The following is a 19,976-nucleotide window of genomic DNA, read 5'->3' on the forward strand; positions in this document are numbered from 1 at the left end:
TTGCCTTCTAAATGCGGCCCGCGGACGGTCTGAGAATCAACGTGTTTTCACATGAGTAGAACGTGTCCTTTTATTTAAAATGCATCTCTGGGTTATTTGTGGGGCCTGCCTGGTGTTTTTACATGAGTAGAGTGTGTGCTTTTATTTAAAATGCATCTCTGGGTTATTTGTGGGGCATAGGAATTCGTTGATTCCCCCCCCCCCCAAATATAGTCCAGCCCCCCCAAAGTTCTGAGAGACAGTGGACCGGGCCCCTGCTGAAAAAGTTTGCTGACCCCTGTACTAGATCCTGCCTTCCACAAGTTTGGGTGTGGTTACTTGACAGGCATTTGAAAACCCTCATCTTGATTAGGTTACTCTCCCTTTTCCTCACTCCACAAGCCCAGGAGAGAGTGGTGATTGCAATTTTGGTATATGATGCCCACCCACAGCACCTCTGGGCAGGTGATGGCCTTCTCCCATTGTTGGGACTGCCTACACCTGTTTTCAAATGGGCACACTGTGGGGTAATGATCCACGATGAGCTTTTATTTTCAGAATGAAACCAGTTGCTCAAGAAGTGCTTTTCAGGAGACAAATGTATGCAAAAGATCTAGATTTTGTGTGGACTGCATGGCACGAGGCAGGCAGGGAAACCTAATTCCGTCTCCATTGACTCTAGATTAAAATGTTGTGAGTATGCAGTCTTAAGAGACGCAGACACTGGCCATTGGCTCATCCTGCAAGTTATCTATCTATTTCTGTTGCCTCATCAAATTGGTGCTTCCAAAACTGGTACTGTACCTCTCAAACACTGGGCTTCTTCGGTTTTCAGCAAGATTGCCTGCTAAGTACAAGACAGCTTTTCTGAATTCTGCTCGCTCAAGTAGGCATTTGTCTTTCATGTGAATCAGCGCTGGTATTTCTTTATGGATACAGGCCCAGCCAGACATACATCTGAGGTCTCTAAACCTTTGCTGCAGAATGTCATTATGTTTTAGTAATAATGCTGTAGAAATAGAGGCTGCCAGGGTTTGTTGTAGTCACACGTTTCAGCACACACCTATTTTCAATTCTTTTAGCACTGTGTGGCAAATCATTCCATTTGAAAAGGACCCATTTTTAAAAAAATAAAATAAAAATAAAAATCAATCTCCTCCAAGATGTTTTACCATCAAGAAATACTATGAAAGGATGTGGACTCTGAGCAGCAACCTTTCCCCCTTTCTTTTTATCCATTGTTCTCAGAAGAGTGGGTGAGAGCACAGACTGTAACTTTGTTCAACCTTAGCCTACCAATATCTTTTCTGCATCCAGAAAAAAATAAATATGTGCCTGTGCGGAAATCTTTAGAATTATCTGACTTTTTTTCTTCACGGGATGGATGCCATAAGAAGTGCCGACTGCATAAGTCTCAGTTTTGCCTTCATTAATCAGTTTTAGCACAGCCTGAAAACTGTGGTGCTATATCAGATTAAAGGTAAAGTGGTAAAGGGACCCCTGACCATTAGGTCCAGTCGTGGATGACTCTGGGGTTGCGGCGCTCATCTTGCTTTACTTGCCGACGGAGCCAGCGTACAGCTTCCGGGTCATGTGGCTAGCATGACCAAGCCGCTTCTGGCGAACCAGAGCAGCACATGGAAATGCCGTTTACCTTCCCGCCGGAGCAGTACCTATTTATCTACTTGCACTTTGACGTGCTTTTGAACTGCTAGGTTGGCAGGAGCAGGGACTGAACAACAGGAGCTCACCCCGCCGTGGGGATTCGAACCGCCGATCTTCTGATCGGCAAGCCCTGGGCTCTGTGGTTTAACCCACAGCACCACCCGGCTTCCCAGTATCAGATTAATGCCCTCCTAAATAGGGTTCCCATATGTCTGGAATTTCCCAGACATACGTAGCCAGCATTCAGCCATTCAAAACTGTGTCTGGGTGGACAATCCAAGTCAGTATTTACTAACAATTAGCTCAAAAAGTTGTGGGTTTTTTTTTTTTTAGATTTTGCTGTTGTGTCCAGATTTTTACTTTTTGAAATATGGCAACCCTACTCCTAAAACCTGTGAAAGTAAGCTAATCTAACGTTCCTCGCGAGAAAGTTAGTAATGGCAGAGAAGCTTCCCTGAAATCTGGTTTGTTCAACATTTAGTAGCGGCTGTTCCATTAGGGCAGATGGGGCACTGTCACACCAACCCATCTTTCACCCTTAGTTCCCAGAGTGGGCCACAACAGTGAAACTCAATGCTAAAGACAGTTTAAAACAACTCACAATCGTGAAAATAAGGTGAGCCCTAAAATATAGGCCCCAAGTGTCAAAAGCCAGGGCAAAGCTGCATATTCAGCATTCTCTGGAAGCTGTACAATTAAGATGCCAGGCACGCCTCTGTGGGGAGGGGACACCACAGAGAAGGCCCTCTCCTGAGTCATGACCCACTCCGAGCCTCTGAGGGTGAAGGAACTGCCAAGAGGGCCCCCTCTGCTGATCTCAGCGCCTGAGGGAAGGGCCTTCTTACTTACAACTAGTCTAATGGGTGCTATTTCATGTCAGCTCCCTCCTCCTCAGTCTTAATGTTGCCCTTTAAGAACTCAGCAGGGACCACTGTAAGCAGGTTAAAACATTGGCAGGATTTTAACCACACTTGTAAAGTAACGGAAACTAAGGATAATTTAGAAGGATAAAAATTCGGATAAGTATTGATATGCAGTTGTAAATATTATCATTAGGACCCATGGAAGGGATGGGGGGAAGTCAAGAGATTCAGCGTAATCTCGATATTTGGATTTTGAATTGTTTTGGTTTTCTTCAGCTGTATGATTATACTTTCAAAAATCAAATAAAAAAATTATTTTAAAAAAAGAACTCAGTAGGGAGGAGAGTGGGGGGCCCAGTGGGCCCCAGCCACCACTGTCAACACTACCCGTGTTCCCTTACAGTGCGTAGCCTCTAGGTAGTGTTTGGTGTTGTCTAGGCCACACTTTCACATCAGTTGGGATTATAGTGCAGCCCAAAGTCCTGGCTGTTGCCTAGCAATGGATAGTTGGAGCCGTCAGTTTCCATTCTCCCTCTTTCTAATTTTTCATATCATACATCCCGTTGTCTACATTTCTGCAGCCACGTGAGAATAATACACACACACACACACACACACACACACACAGGTACACAGTGCTTTTTTTCTGAGGGGACGCAAGGGAACACATACCCCTAAACATTTTTTTTTAGAAAAAAGCACTATGTACACACACACACAACCTCTCAAAAATTGCAATCATTTTTGCATGAATTTTTCCTAATAAACATATTTTTGCAAAGCCTAGTGCAATGCATTTTGCAGGTTACTTTCACCAATATAAGCATTCTTTTTTCTGTAGTGCGTGCAACTTTGTACATATTACTTGTCTGGAACCCTGTTGCAAAATTCAGAGGTGTGCAAATTTCAGAGATGCTTGGACTTGTGTTCCAGTTTGTGTATTGTTTTTAGAAAGGGCAGATTTAGTAGGCTCACCATCTTTACAATGAAATCAGGTTCACCGGCAAACAGGGCTGCCCCAAGACATTTGCTGCCTGGGGTTAAGAATAAGATGTCGCCCCCATTCTATATGCAGAAGGCAAAGCTTACTTCAACAAAGGGCATGTGACAACATCGTCCATTGCTCCTGAGGGTGGCATGGTAGCTTAGAGAGTGATGGGCAGGCTACATAGCATACAAAACTCTGTCTCCCAACAGAGGGAACTGTAGTGAGAAGGGTTTCAAATAAATAGACCGGAGAATGCCCTTATTCCGAATGTTTGTGGGGAGGGAATATGTCCTTGTTGCCAGCACAATCCAGCCAATTGCCCCTGCTTTGATCCTCTGCTGTGGTTTCTTTTGCCACAATGCCTTGCAAGAATGGACAGGCAGGCTACATCATCCTCTCAACAATATGTTTGTCCTATTGCAAAAATGTGTATTTATTTATTTATAGCATAACTTCTCTTGAAAAACCACTGAATGGGCAGCAGGGTCATCTTGGGGGAAGAGTTAAAATAATCATGAAAATCAGTTCCTCATTTTGCCCCATCTCTGATCTTGCACACTGAGTCACTATTGCTATTAATTAATGGGCCAAATATTAGACATGGGTACCAAATGCCTATCTTGATTTCAGCAAGGCCTTTGACAAGGTGCCCCATGATGTTCTTGTAAAGAAGCTGGTAAAATGTGGGCTGGACAAGGCTACCATTCAGTGGATTTGTAACTGGCTGACTGACCGAACACAAAGGGTACTCACTAACGGCTCCTCTTCATCCTGGAGAGAAGTGACTAGTGGGGTGCCACAGGGTTCTGTCTTGGGCCCAGTCTTATTCAACATCTTTATCAATGACTTAGATGATGGGCTTGAGAGCATCCTGATCAAGTTTGCAGATGACACCAAATTGGGAGGGGTGGCTAATACCCCTGAGGACAGGATCACAATTCAAAATGACCTTAACAGATTAGAGAACTGGGCCAAAGCAAACAAGATGAATTTTAACAGGGATAAATGTAAAGTACTACACTTGGGCAAAAAAAATGAAAGGCACAAATACAGTATGGGTGACACCTGGCTTGAGAGCAGTACATGTGAAAAGGATCTAGGAGTCTTGGTAGACCATAAACTTGACATGAGTCAACAGTGTGATGCAGCAGCTAAAAAAGCCAATGCAATTCTGGGCTGCATCAATAGGAGTATAGCATCTAGATCAAGGGAAGTAATAGTACCACTGTATTCCGCTCTGGTCAGACCTCACCTGGAATACTGTGTCCAGTTCTGGGCACCACAGTTCAAGAAGGATACTGACAAGCTGGAACGTGTCCAGAGGAGGGCAACCAAAATGGTCAAAGGCCTGGAAACGATGCCTTATGAGGAACGGCTTAGGGAGCTGGGTATGTTTAGCCTGGAGAAGAGAAGGTTAAGGGGTGATATGATAGCCATGTTCAAATATATCAAAGGATGTCATATAGAGGAGGGTGAAAGGTTGTTTTCTGCTGCTCCAGAGAAGCGGACACGGGGCAATGGATTCAAACTACAAGAAAGAAGATTCCACCTAAGCATTAGGAAGAACTTCCTGACAGTAAGTACTGTCCGACAGTAGAATTTGCTGCCAAGGAGTGTGGTAGGGGTCTCCTTCTTTGGGGGTCTTTAAGCGGAGGCTTGACAGCCATCTGTCAGGAATGCTTTGATGGTGTTTCCTGCTTGGCAGGGGGTTGGACTGGATGGCCCTTGTGGTCTCTTCCAACTCTATGATTCTATGAAATCCATGTTTCAAAAAAGAGTAACCAGTGCCGGATTACCAGATACACAGAGTAGGCACCATTGTGTCAATTGATTTGATCTTGAAATAAAACTGGTTTATACATATTTATGTATTAGGACATACTGTAATTTGCAAGCCCCCCCCCCCCCGATTTTGACTGCCTAGGAGCCAGTGTGGTGTAGTGGTTAAGAGTGGTAGACTCGTAATCTGGGGAACCGGGTTCGCGTCTCCGCTCCTCCACATGCAGCTGCTGGGTGACCTTGGGCTAGTCACACTTCTTTGAAGTCTCTCAGCCAACTCACCTCACAGAGTGTTTGTTGTGGGGGAGGAAGGGAAAGGAGAATGTGAGCTGCTTTGAGACTCCTTTGGGTAGTGATAAAGCGGGATATCAAATCCAAACTCTTCTTCTTCACAGGGTTTAACTGGCCACTGAGAATAACCTGTTAGTTATATTGCTATATAGTTCTTTTGGTATAAAAAGACAGCAACTAACCACAGCAATTTCTGTTAAAATACGCAGTGTTCACAATTTAACCCTGAGTGCACCCAATAGCAGGTCTTTAATGTTGTCCTGGTACTGAAAACTTTTGTTCCTTGCCCCTTAATCTGAAATTATGTCCATAGAGAGATCCTGCAGGCTCAGTACTGGACCCCAGTATCCATCCATCTGCTCCTGTTTTGATGTTCTTAACTGGATATTGTGGACATCAAAACCAATAGGACATTCTGACATGGTCATTACAATTAGGATGGAATGCAATTCGAAGTTTACACTGGTTCATATTGGGAGTGAGATAGAGTTAATAGGAGAACATAAATCTCCAGGAGGGATGGGCTCCAAGAAGGAGAAGTGGCTTGGCTTAATTAATCATAGTAAGTGCTAATGTGCTTTATTGTTTCTGGAAGACCAGCAACCGAGCTAGAGAAAAACTAAGGGGATTTAACACAGGCTGAGAGAAACAAAGCAGTTAAAATGTCCTGCAGTTATATTGTCACCGTGTTTTACTCCAAAGGGAGTATAAAGATCACTTTTCCTGTTGTAAATGCAATTGGGCAGTGGGTGTACATCACTAAAGACGTGTTGATTGAATCCCACGTGCGCATTGCACAACGAAAGCCTTTTATGGAGAAAAAAAGGTGATGGCGGCAGGAAAAGAGGGGAGTTCAGAGGCAGGAGTGTTTATGCTTCTTTTTATTTGGGTCTCTCACTTGGTGAAATTGCTGTTGACAATAATAAATATGTCGTGAGATGTAATGTGGGCGGCCTTTTAAAAATACAGATATGGAGGCGTAGTGCTATGGAGCTGTGCTAAAAGGACATGCTTGTTTCTTTTTCTCTTTTTTGCTGTAAACAGGGTAAGCTACCCTTGGGAATAAGAATGATTCGGAGCCTCCGCTTCTTCCTACTTGCTGTAGGACAGTGGTTTCCAAACGTTCTGGTTATGTACGCGCTCAAACTGCTAGTTTGGGAAGAAGTGCACACATTGCATTAGCCACATTTCATATCTGTTCTGTCATTCCTTATGAAATACTGTGTACTGATGCATTTCCCCCAAGCCAGCTTTGACTCAAATTTAGAAAAGGAACAACTTAGCTGTGTTTTAAGCCAATTGTGTGCACACAGCTCGATCTTCAAGGAACCCTTTCTACACCGTACGCTGAGCAACACAGCAGAGCTCCTGAAACTAAGTTAGAGATTTCTGGAGGACTCTTGAGTGAATATCCAGCTCACAAGGGACGCTACTGGGTCTCATTGCTGCCCCACAGGAACTGAGAGTGCATGCTAGGACATACCCAGCGCCTTACCATTAAATGATATCCATGATTGCAAATCTGGGAACAGCATCTCAGTGGATTTAGGCAGTCAATTAATTGCCCTGCTAACATTTGCAAAGTTTCCTCTAGTCTTTTTGTAGTTCTTTTTGTAGTATACATTTGAAGGCAGAAAGTTCAAGCCTAATTTCCACACTTTTTACCTAATTGGGGAGTAGGGCTCCAAGTGGCTGGAAGATATATTCAATGTAATGAAATGATTAGTGAAGGGACCATGCTGACAACAAACTCTTCCTGCTTCCCTGGAGAGCCAATGTGGTGTAGTGGTTAAGAGCAGTAGACTCGTAATCTGGGGAACCGGGTTCGCGTCTCCGCTCCTCCACATGCAGTTGCTGGGTGACCTTGGGCTAGTCACACTTCTCTGAAGTCTCTCAGCCCCACTCACCTCACAGAGTGTTCATTGTGGGGGAGGAAGGGAAAGGAGAATGTTAGCCACTTTGAGACTCCTTCGGGTAGTGAAAAGCGGGATATCAAATCCAAACTCCTCTTCTTCTTCTTCTTCTTCTTCTTCTTCTTCTTCTTCTTCTTCTTCTTCTTCTTCTTCTTCTTCTTCTTCCCAGCCAGAGTATAATGCATATAATGTGCCAGGAAAAAAGATATTGGTTTTCCAGATTTTACTTACGGATAAAGTAGTTTATGGTGTTTGGGGTTTTAGCCCATCTGCTGCAAAAGTTGTTGCCTGCATGAACATTTCCACCATTTATTCTGCTAATTGCTACTGTGAAATATACAGATGCTTCTTTTTTGAGTACTGAAAGCCAAGTTGGGAATATATATATATGTTAAGATGTACAGGTTTTCATACTAGTCTCCAAAGTGACTACTGGTATGTTGTTTAGTTTTAGCTTAATATATAAGCCCTGCTTTCCTATTAAAAAAATAAATAAGGTGGCTTACAGTAAGACATAATGCAATATAACAAAAACTATAAAATTACAAATGCAGTTGTTCCACCCCTCAAAAGGACTATGCCTTTCTCTCTAGTAACTGAGATTATCACCAACATAGAGGCTAACTATGCAAAATAAAAACTTTGATAAAGGTTAGATTAAACACTTCAACTTGAGTTTTGAACAAGTTTTCTTAGTCTTTGACCAAAGAATTATGCTACGGTAAGACACAACCTTCTCTCTCTCTCTCTCTCTCTCTCTCTCTCTCTCTCTCTCTCTCAAAAGTACAATAATTTAGCATCTGCATGCCAGTTTTCAGTTTACTTTGGAAAAGATTTGAATGTGCTGGACTTCTTAAATGAGTTGCTCAAGACCAGTGAATAGAATTCTAAATAACCGCCATTATAACTGCAGTATGAAAATATATCTGAACACACGGTCTCTGAAGCTCAAAAGGGTTCCTGAAATTGCAATGGACAGATCAGATAATTTTCATCTTGAGATAATCAAAAAAGAAAATCAAGCTAGCACACTCCTGATAGTCCTTTCCTGATCCGTAATCAAGGATGTGATCATGGACTACAAAGTATTAGTTGAGAGAGATCCAAACCTGATTCATAATGTTCTTCCCTCAAAATGATTATCCTTCTTTCTTTAGTCACAGCAATAGTCTGGCTAGGCTTTGTTTCCTTTAGGTATCTATTTCATGATGCCAGGAGTCTTCTGTTAGGATTGAGTCAACTCTAGACCCATTGAGGCAGTTGATCCTTCATGCAATGGCATGTTTCTGTAGGGCAGAAGTGGGGTTCCTCAGCTCCTGCAGGCCATTTTGACAGGAGGGTGAGGTCGCCTACCTGCCAGTCACCTGGTGTCATCATGATACCAGGTGAAACATTTTCCTTTGCCCTCCTGGTTTGAAATAAAACCACGCTGGGAAAGGTTCAGGACTTTTCAAGTGCTGTCAATCAGCTGATTGCTGGTAAAGAGGTACCTCTGGTTATGAACTTAATTCGTTCCGGAGGTCTGTTCTTAACCTGAAACTGCTCTTAACCTGAGGTACCACTTTAGCTAATGGGACCTCCCACTGCCGTTGCCGCGTGATTCTGTTCTCATCCTGAGGTAAAGTTCTTAACCCGAGGTACTACTTCTGGGTTAGTGGAGCCTGTAACCCGAAGTGTTTGTAACCCGAGGTACCACTGTACTTGCAAAGCCTAGTGGCAAGAGCTGATGCTAACTGATTTTTCAGAAAACGATCTTTCATGATTTATCATATTCTTATCAAATAACTACATGGTGTTCCTTCAACATTTGGTGAGGCTGTTTGTTGAACAGGAGTAGGCTTGCGTTTGTGGATCAGCTTGGACTTTGGCACAGATCTGTATCCCGCTGTCCGCAAAAAACAATGTAGAATTGTGCAGCTGACCAGCTGGTTTCCAAGCTACTAAAATATTTAGAAAAGAGAAGGAAATCACATCCAGTGGAAAAGATTACTTTCTATTTTTTTCTTCTTCTGGTGGTGAGGATAAAGAAGCATTACAGAAGCCCTTCTTACACATTCCAAGGAAGGGCGAAGGGTGTGCAAGCTATAGATAAGGTTATCACCCCCGACAAAGCTCATAGACTGCCACATTGCGCGTGATGGTTCAGTGACAGAAGTAAGATGTGACAATGGTCAGAGGGATACAAGGATTGAAGTGCAACATTTCTGCATGGACAGCATTATACCAAACACTATCAGTTGATTCAGAACGCTTTTCTGTATAGAAAAGCTTCACTGGTGGATGTCAAGCCATGCTTGACAGAGGCTTTGCAGCCTAGAATCTTCTTCATTTTCTGAGAAAACCATGACAGCAGCCCACGGTGCTCCATGCCTACATGAACAGGGGGCAAATAAAAATTTTCTTGCATTGCAGGTCTTGCATTGCAGGGGGTTGGACTAGATGACCCTTGGGGGGGGGTACCTTCCAACTCTACAATTCTATGAAGACCAAAAGTTGCGATAATTAAACATTTCTTCCTTTCGTCTGATGAGCACTGCTTTCCGTGGTGGTCATGGCAGGCACCTGGGAGAGAAAGCACATTCGTCCCACCAAAAGAAAACCTACACAAAGGCTCTAAAATGATGCAGCAGAAGTCAGCTTCCTCAGCAAGGAAGTGCAAAGAAGAGGGAAAGAGACTTCCCTCCCCCCCACCCTCAGTCATTCCCGGCTGAGCCACTAGCCTCTCCCAGGCCATGACTTTAAGAACAGCAGAAGCAGCTGGGAAGGGAGAAGAGGAGTTCGGGGAGCGGGGAGGGAGGATAGTTTTATAAGTTGTATGTCTTGGTTTCTCAATTTGAACCTTTTTCATGGTTTTTGTATGTATTGTGGTATTTTATGCATTGTGACTTGCAGTTATTTTTTTTATTGATCATGGCTTAATAATTATTTATTGTAATTGTTAAGAGTGAATTTCTGTTTGCACAAGTCACCCCCCCCCCCGGAAAATAAAGACACAATTTTAGTTTAAGTGTTAATGGGCAAATTTAGGCCACAACTTTATTGATTACAGAAATGTGAGTGGTATTGGCTTAGCCATTGGCATCAATAGTCTATATCCAACTCCTGCCCACCGTGCCGGGAGTCTGGTAAGGGTAAACCACCAAAAGAGGAAGCCCCGTTGATGGCAATCGACTCGAGCTCTATTCCAGGGTTCCTGCGGGGTCATGGTATGGCCCTAGCCCCTACACAGGCTTACGGACGAGATCCAGACCCCCCAGATTCCTTTAAGGGAATACCCTTGAACTTGTAGGGGCAGGTGATGGCCGCATCTCCCCTCCCCACACCTCACCAAGCCAATGCCTACCGGTAACTGCCAAACCTTACAAAGTTGTGACGATTGCTAAGAGGTAGGCAAAAACCAAGTGGCCAGTGCCAATCTGCCAAATGGAAAAATTCCTACCCAGCCCCTGTTCCAAAACAGGCGACCAACCAGAGTCCAAAGCAAGGCCAAAAAAAAAAAAAACACCTAAAGAAAAAAGGGGGCTGGTGGGCGGGTGTTCGGTGGTGCAAAGCAAGTGGATATCCACACGCTGTGCTGTCGCTTAAATAGGCCCCCCAATCATGCCACTGCTCCCTAATTGGCCGAAAGGTCCTGGCACGATCGTGGGGCCATCAATACGGCGTGGGACTCAGCCCCACCCCCTAGCTGGGTGGAGGGTGTCCTGTGGCCCACGCGCAATGTGGACCCTTGGTTAAGAGGATCCAATTTATTATTTGCTGATGTTTTGGGGGTTAATTTTATTGTGTACTATAGTATTCTAAAAGATTATTGAATATTACTTTATTTAATAGAAGTCATTCCATTTTAAAAGTTATGTTTTATTATGACTTTCTTTTGCATTGGATCAAATTATCATTGGATGTGTGTCCTTTGTTGTATATTTTGTTGCTGTAGACCGCCTTGTGCATAGTAATGCAGAAAGGGCGCGTACAAATTAAAAGTGAAATGAATTGACAGTGTCTGGAAGATAGGGCACAACAGCAGCCAGCGAATGAGGGGTCAAACACTGAGGCAGTCTTGTACTGTTGTTGAACTGCCCTGGACAGGCTTGTGCAGATATGGGATGTATAAGAACATAGACCAAAAAGCTGCGAGTCCATTCATTCACAAGGATGCATATCTGCTGAGACTGACTTCGATTGGATGGTTTGAGTTTGGGGAGGGAAATTTAAAATATACTTTTGTAGACTTGGGGGGGGGGAGCATTGGGAGTTAGAGCATTGCTGAGCTGGGTGTCAATCTGGTCCTTGAATAGAATAAGGAAGAGCCTCAAAGAGCTGGGAACTGCTTTGCCCCCAGAGTGAGTATGCATGCATGCATGCATGCATGCGCATGTATGTGGGGTGGGGAGTCTGTGGTCTAACCCATTACTGTGCCATGCAGCTGTTTTATCTAATAAATGTCTTCTTTCTCAAGCAGATACCAATTTTGTCCTGGGCAATGCCCAGATAGTGGATTGGCCCATTGTGTACAGCAATGATGGATTTTGCAAGCTCTCGGGATACCACAGAGCAGAAGTTATGCAAAAAAGCAGCACCTGCAGGTATTTCAGGGCAGATTTGCTTTCCGTTCAGTAACTTGCAAATGTTGCTTTGTTCTTGCTCGGGTTGAATGAAAACAATCTGATCAGCCCTCTGTTCAGTTTAATCTTCCCCAGGCTGTAGAAACCACAGCTGCATTTTGTGGCTGAGAGAGCAGGACTTATTCAGGAGAGAGCTTTTAGGATAGGGATGAGGAACCTGTAGCCCTTTAAATGTTGCTGGGCTCCCTCTCCCGGCCACCCTAGCTAGCATGGCCAAAAGCCAGGGGTGATGGGAGTTGTAGTTTAACAGCATCTGGAGGGCCCCAGGCAGGCACGTAGCTAGCCGCTGGGCTGCCAGGGGCGGCAAGCCCAGCGGCACCCATGGGGGCGGGACGTTGCTCTGTGCGCATGACACCATGACGCATGCGCACAGAACAATGCCTCTGCGCGGGCCAGTTGGCCTGCCCCTCTCCCGCTGCGCTCCGTGAGTGGAGCCGTCCCGGGGAAAGGAAAGGGGTTGGGCCAGCTGGCCTGCCCCTGTCCTTTCCCCCGGGCTCCGCTCCCTGAGCCCAGCGGGTAGGGAGCGGAGCAGTGGCACGTGGGAGTGGTGGGAGGGGCCGTTGCTTGTTACCCCACGTGCCGCCGTTCGTTCCTTCGCCCTGGGAGCAGCAGCACCGCACACACTGTGCGCTGCTGCTCCCACGGCGACGGAGCGAGCGGCGGTGCGTGGGGGTGACATGCGGCGGCCCCTCCCACCACTCCCCACGCACCACCGGTCACCCTGGGAGGAGCACCCCGTCTGTGCAGCGCTGCTGCTCCCGGCGTGACGGAGGGAGCGGCGGCGCGTGGGAGTGGCGGGAGGGGCCGCCGCTTGTCACCCCCACCCGCCGCTTGTCACCCTGTCACTGGGGGCGTACCGCCCCTACCGCCCAGCCCCAGCGACGCCCCTGGCCCCAGGTTCCTCAACCCTCCGAGAGTGTTAGATAATGTGCAGATTCATCATGTTTGGCACCAGTAAACCACATAGGAAGGATACCAATCATGAAACTAGCAAGATCAAAGTGGTCGTGGCACTTCTGTATTCTCTCCTTCTTTTAAGGTACTTAGCCAGAAAATAAAAGTATATATTCCATTTTGTACTCACAGCAATCTTGTGTGTACGTTACTTTGAGAGGCCTTGCCTCACCTAAGGTTGCCTAGAAAGCTAAACTGGAACCTGCACCTGGGTTTCCCTTGTCAAAGTCCAAAATTTTGCTTACTACACTGGTGGCCTTCAAGTCATGACCCATGCTCTTCATGCTCTAAGGTACTTTGGAAGATTGTCATGCTGGCATTTTTTGTGCAAGGAACTTGGGATGAATGGTTGACAAACTGGCCATCTAGGAACAAGGCTGGCTCCTGCCTGAAAACTACAATTCCCAGCGTTAATGACATAGGGAAAGCCATCTAGACCAATAGCTCATCTGGTCCAGGGTCCTGTTCTCACAGTGGCCAACCAGATCCCTATGGGGCATCCTTAAGCACTCTCACCTCATGTGGTTTCCAGCATCTGGTATTCAGAAACATGGCTACTACCAATGACTAGGCAGAACATAGTCATCATGGCTAGTAGCCATTGATAGCCTTTTCACGGTTTTCTGAGAAGAAAAATGTTTAAAATGTGCAGGTACACACACACACACACACACACACGTACAGAGAGAAATGGTGCAACAAAAAGAAGAGAATATAGTGTCGGGGACTGTGCTGAGGAGGGCTGCACAGATGAGGAATGGTGGGAGCTTCCCCCTCTCCCTGCTGCTGATCAGGATCCTAAATCTTCCCAGGAGCAGTGGGACAGTATAGATTTGGAACTGTGGTTAGCAGAGGGACATAGTTCAGGAGACAAAAGTTGGGAGGAACTGGGTGTGTCTGTGTGTGTGTGTGTGTGTGTGTGTGTGTGTGTGAACAGCTAGGAGAAGAAGAACAGGGAGAGAGAGAGAGAGAGAGTTAACAGACTCTGGTTCGCTGGAAAGTGTCCAGCCACCCAGTCCAAGGTCAAGGAGATTAGTTGGGTAGCTGCACAGAAGGCACGGTGGTTGCGAGATCAGGTTGCAAGCAGCGGAAGTGACTAAGGGGGAAGTGGGTGGAAACCTTAATTGGGAGCACCTTTACTCCGAGGTGGACTCTTTGTTCTTGAGCTGGGATCATTAAAATCTCTTTAAATGGTAAGAGGCTATTTTTGGTTTGTTCTGCTTATCCACGGCCAAAGGGAGGGAGGAAGCCGCTCTCCCGAAGCCTGACATATAGTAAGCTGATTTTTTTTTTTAAAAAAAAAAGCCCAAATGCCAACATGTTTCAAACAAAAGTCTCTTCTTTTGTTAGTTAGTGTCAACAAACAAGCCCCAGTTGCTAGGTATGCAAATCCTACTGAGAGTACCCTAATAACCATTAATACATTTTTGTAAATGCCTTGTTGTGTCAATATGCCTTGCCTTCTATCTTACTTTGAACGTCTTTCCACTTTCCCCGCAGTTTTATGTACGGAGAGCTGACTGACAAAGACACCATAGATAAAGTTCGACAGACATTTGAGAACTACGAGATGAACTCCTTTGAAATCTTGATGTACAAGAAGAACAGTAAGTCAGGTTTTTCACTCACCTTTCAACACTGCCACGTTGAAACAGAAATGCAGGCAGGAAAGCAGATCATGAGATGTGGTTTAACAAGACATCATCGCTGCTATGGAAATGGCACTGGGAGTACTATTCCTCTCTGCCCTTTCCTTGGCACTAACAAGTTTTCAGGAGGAGTGAGAGATGAGAATTATACCTTTACTTGGGATACAGTACAGTGGTACCTCGGGTTACAGACGCTTCAGGTTACATACTCCGCTAATCCAGAAATAATGCTTCAGGTTAAGAACTTTGCTTCAGGATAAGAACAGAAATTGTCCTCTGGAGGTGCAGCGGCAGTGGGAGGTCCCATTAGCTAAAGTGGTGCTTCAGGTTAAGAACAGTTTCAGGTTAAGAACGGACCTCCAGAATGAAGTAAGTTCTTAACCCGAGGTACCACTGTAATAGAATTTCCAATAATGATGCATCGTCAATTGTAACTGGAAGCATCAGTGAGTGCAAGTAAGCTGTCTTTTTGCAGAGTTTTGATACCAGACTAATTACAGCAGCCATCACCAACCTTGTGTCCTTAATGCAGACATTGTTGGAATACAACTCCCATCAGCCCCAGCCAATATTGGTCTTTTACCTCCAGATATTGCTGGACTACAACTCCCATCATCCTTGACCTATGGCCTGAGGCTGATCCTACCCCTGTTTTAAGGGATGGGTATTAAGCATGGTAGGCAAGCTGTATTTCTGTCATTAGTGATCTTCTTATTGAAGAAATCCTGATATGGCGCCGTAGAATCCCAGCATTCTCCAAAACATAGATTTAAAAGCCTAATCCCGAACCTAGCCTTTAATTTATCCTGACCTTTGATACCTGAAACACATCCCATTTTTGGTGATTGCATTCTTCCCCCCCCTTTATTCCCCGCCTTCCCCCTTTTTTCTTTTATTATTATTATTCTTTTATTTTGACAAAGTAATGAACGTAAATAAATAAGAATAAAAATGTGCACCCCACCAGAGAGACAATTCCATTGTAACTACCCAACCTCCCAAAATTTCAACACCTCCTGCGATAGTTTGACCCGTTTCCGTTTTAACAGTACAAATTCTACAAACACCTTCCATATCTCCTCAAAATAATTTCTCTTGCATATTCCCCGTCTTACCTTAATGGCACATGTTAATTTATCATTAATAGCTATATCCCACACCTTGTTGCTGTGTGTGTGTGTGTGTGTGTGTGTGAATGTTGTGTTTTTAATTATCGTAGACCACACTGGGACCTTAGGGTGAAGAGGGGGTAATAAATTAAAATCATTAATGATTTTATGTACTCCTGTGAGAGAGGGGTTCAGATACTTTGCTCCCCTCGGTGGGAGAGGGGTGAGTATGAAACGTTTAACCATGTAATGATTTGTGCTTTTAATTGGAAAATTTTAATAATAATAAGAAAATAAATAAATTAGAATCATTATCATCTGAAGAACAGAGGACATTTACCGTATTTTTCGCCCCATAGGGCGCACCTCGTTTTTAGAGGAGGAAACAAGAAAAAAAAGTCCCCTTTTTTGAGGATCAGCTAAAAGTTTTGCAGAGGGGAAAAAAGCAAAGAGGAAAGCCCCGTTTTTATGGGGTTCAACTCACATTTCTGCAGCTTCTAAAGGAAAGGGAGCCTTTTCTACAGTTTCCAGACAGATAATCTAATCAGCCAGTCACATGTTGCTGGGGAAACAAACAACCTCCCTCTGCAGCACATTCAACAATGGAGGATGGGGCTGAAAGGGAGCCGGGACTCTTATCTCTCTCTCGATCTCTTGCTGATCAGCTGCTGAGTGGGGTCCTTTCAACACCCCCCCTTTCTCTTTGTAAAATAAAAAGCATGATCCTCTTTTGGCCCCTGGGCAATTCAGCTCCAGGGATCACCATTCACTCCATAAGACGCACAGATATTTCCCCTTACTTTTTAGGAGGGAAAAAGTGCATCTTATGGAGCGAAAAATACGGTATTTTATTTGGGTCTTCCAGCTTCCTCCCACAGGAGGTGCTGATGGCCACCACCATGGATGGCTTTAGAAGAGGATTAGACGAATCCATGGAGGACAGGGCTATCAATGGCTACTGGCAATCAAGAGACAGTATGTCCTTGAATGCCAGTTACTGGGAATTGCAAGTAGGAAGACTGCCATTGCGCTCAAGTCCTGCTCACAGGTTTCCCATGGGCATCGAGTTGGCCACTGTGAGAACAGGATGCTGGACTAGATGGGCCACTGGCCCGATCTAGCAGGGTCCTTCTTCTGTCCTTACTGACTGCAAGCCTTAGTGTTCGCAATCTGGTTGCTTGTCAGTTTTCAGAGACTCAGCATGCTCCTACAGGGACCGAATAATGCCTCCGTACCTGATCGTTGCCTCGCTTGTCATCTTTTATTCATGTTCAGCTTGTTCCCTTCCTGCCTATTATAGTACAGCCTGAAGTACCGCTCCTTCTGAGACAGGATTCTGCTCGGGGCAGTTTTGCAGCACAAAGTGGCCAGCGCCAATCTGTAGGAAAGGATAAGAGCACCGGGAGAACCACTCAGATTCGTTGGACTCCTTTTGTTCCGTACAGGGGCGTACACCCCACCTGAAGTTTCAGGCCTACCTGGAGATGCCAGGCATTGAACCTGGGACCTCCTGCAGGCAAAGCAGATGCTTTGCCACTGAGCTGTGGGCCTGGATAGCTCAGTTGGTTAGAGCATAGTTCTGATAACAGCAAGGTTGCAGGTTCGATCCCCACATGGGACAGTTACATATCCTTCCAAGTCTCCAGTTCTATGATTCCCTTGTTGGTGTTAGTTTAAATCTGTTAAGTCCTGTTGGTGTTAGTTTAAATCTGTTGCACCCCACCCACCCCCACCCTAAGTACTCATTAAAAAGTGTACTAAAGAGACATACAATCGATACATCTTTTCAAAAGAGCTGTTGGGCCGAAGACTTATTTTTCTTATTTAACCACTTTTCAGATATTTGTAGTTCAACAGAGTAACCTCAGCCCTTTCTGATTCTTCCTCGGGGAATGAAATAGGATTTCTTCATCTTAACATGTAGCGTTCTAACCTATTGACCCTCTTCTCAGCCAGCCCACGGCTGGGTTCGATGGTAGACAAGCGTGAAGGAAGAAGCCTTTTAAGATGCTGGAAATGGCTTTGCCGGGTCTAACAGCATAACCGCCTCCTGTGAAGCGGTGAAGGGCCAGCCACCCCCACCCCCCCGCTTCTCACTATGTATTCTGCTTGCTAGGATGGAGCAGTTAGTACCTCGCAGAATTTCCGGTGCATTAATCTTAAAAGCAGTCGGTCAGATGGCAAGAGATTTCACTCGGCTTATGTATCTAAAAACTTTTGTTATCTCCTGCATAGCCTGTCTAACCCATCCCAATCGCAAACACTTGACTTGCTCACTAATGAATCCCGGGCTGAACGCGCAGCTCCTGCATCATGTACAGCATCAGCATTAAAAATGAATAGTGTAATATTGATTGAGGGAGTTTCAAAGGTCAGCTGTAACTATTATGTAACCAAAACTCAGCCGTCTGCTTTGCCATACCCAGTAATTAAAGGAGAGGTGACACATGCCTAGCTTTCGTAGCAGGCCTAGTGTGTAGCTGGTATATCCAGCTGGGGTAGCATTTAGTGCGATCCTATACATGTCTACTCAGAAGTAAGCCACACTGAATTCAGTGGGATTTACTCCCAAATAAATGTGATTTAAAGGGAGGGAGGCTTATAGAATTGTAGAGCTGGAAGGGACCCTGAGGACCATCTAGTCCAACCCCCTGCAATGTAGGAATATGCAGCTATCCCACACAGAAGAAGAAGAAGAAGAAGAAGAGGAGTTTGGATTTGATATCCCGCTTTATCACTACCTGAAGTAGTCTCAAGTCAGCTAACATTCTCCTTTCCCTTCCTCCCCCACAATGAACACTCTGTGAGGTGAGTGGGGCTGAGAGACTTCAAAGAAGTGTGACTAGCCCAAGGTCACCCAGCAGCTGCATGTGGAGGAGCGGAGACGCGAACCCGGTTCCCCAGATAATGAGTCTACCGCTCTTAACCACTACACCACACTGGCAGGGATCAAACCTGCAACCTTGGCATTATCAGCATCATGCTCTAACCAACTGAGCTATCCAGGCTTGGGGAAGCTGGGTAGCTGGAAGGTGGGAAGTGGTTTGAGGTATGTGAACAAGCCAGGAATTCATCTGTTGCTCAGGTGTTAAGCCAAGTCATAGACTTATTTTGTTTTTATATTGTAACTAGTGCTTTAAACCCGTTAAATTAACGGGCGCTAGAACATATGTGGTGAAACATTTTTAAAAACAGACTGCTCACCCGCCGCCACTTGTAATGGCCGCTGCCACTTAGAAGTGCCTGTGCACACCTGCTGCTTCAACAGTTTCGCCCGGCCGCCCGAAGTCTTGCCCGGCCACCCGAGTGAGCTTCTGAGATCTTTGGAACTCTCCTGCCAACAGCAGTGATCTGCTCTGTATGTAAAGGATAAGGCGGTCTCTCATGTAACCTGGTCCTGAGCTGCATAGGGCCATATATGTTAGTTATACAGTCGTACCTCGGCTCCCGAACGCCTTGGGAGTCAAACGTTTTGGCTCCCGAACGATCAAAAACCGGAAGTGAGTGTTCTGGTTTTCAAATGTTCTTTCGGAAGTCAAACATCCGACGGGGCTTCTGCGGCTTCCGATTAGCTGCAGGAGCTTCCTGCAGCCAATCAGAAGCCGCACTTTGGAAGTCGAACGTTTTGGAAGTCAAATGGCCGTCCGGAACAGATTCTGTTCGACTTCTGAGATACAACTGTATGGGCCTTATATGTCAGCCCCTCGGCAGACACCGTAAATCCTTCAGGGTCTTATGCGCCTGTGGTAATTCGCTCCCATGAGCAATTTAGCCACCACATTCCACAGCACCTACAGCCTTTGGAGAAACCCCAAGGCCGGCCCTACATATTTATTTGCTTTAAAAAAATAATAATCTTGCTTTTTAGACGATTGCTGTCTCCCAAAGTGGCTAATGCCAAGGAGAAGAGTACTGGAGGGAAAAGGGCAATCTGTTTTTAAGGCCAGAACAAACTGCTGGTCTATCATTCTGTGAGGAGGCATTTTTATCCAAGCCGATCTCCCCTTGCTGTTGTCCTTGCCTGAATACCAATTGATGGCCCTAGTTCCTTTGAATGATGGATGGGGCCAGAGTGCCCTTGCTTCTTGCATCTGCGGTCTCAGGGCAACTGTCAGTCAGAGCAAAGTGTTCTTCTGGGCAAAGAGCAGAGGGAAGTGGTCTCCC

At 45.3% G+C, this 19,976-nt stretch overlaps 1 protein-coding gene across 2 annotated transcripts in view; it reads left to right on the top strand.

Annotated features, from left to right (window-relative positions):
- Positions 1–19,976, top strand: part of KCNH1 (potassium voltage-gated channel subfamily H member 1) — a 218,599-nt gene that overhangs the window by 17,718 nt on the left and 180,905 nt on the right. For both annotated transcript variants that reach the window (XM_033144832.1, XM_033144833.1), the window contains exons 2-3: positions 11,938–12,061; positions 14,555–14,661. In XM_033144832.1, coding sequence (XP_033000723.1) covers positions 11,938–12,061; positions 14,555–14,661 — 231 coding nt within the window. The remainder of the gene's footprint in view (positions 1–11,937; positions 12,062–14,554; positions 14,662–19,976) is intronic.

The sequence above is a fragment of the Lacerta agilis genome, chromosome 3 (assembly GCF_009819535.1).
Source record: "Lacerta agilis isolate rLacAgi1 chromosome 3, rLacAgi1.pri, whole genome shotgun sequence".
NCBI classification, from domain to species: domain Eukaryota; kingdom Metazoa; phylum Chordata; class Lepidosauria; order Squamata; family Lacertidae; genus Lacerta; species Lacerta agilis.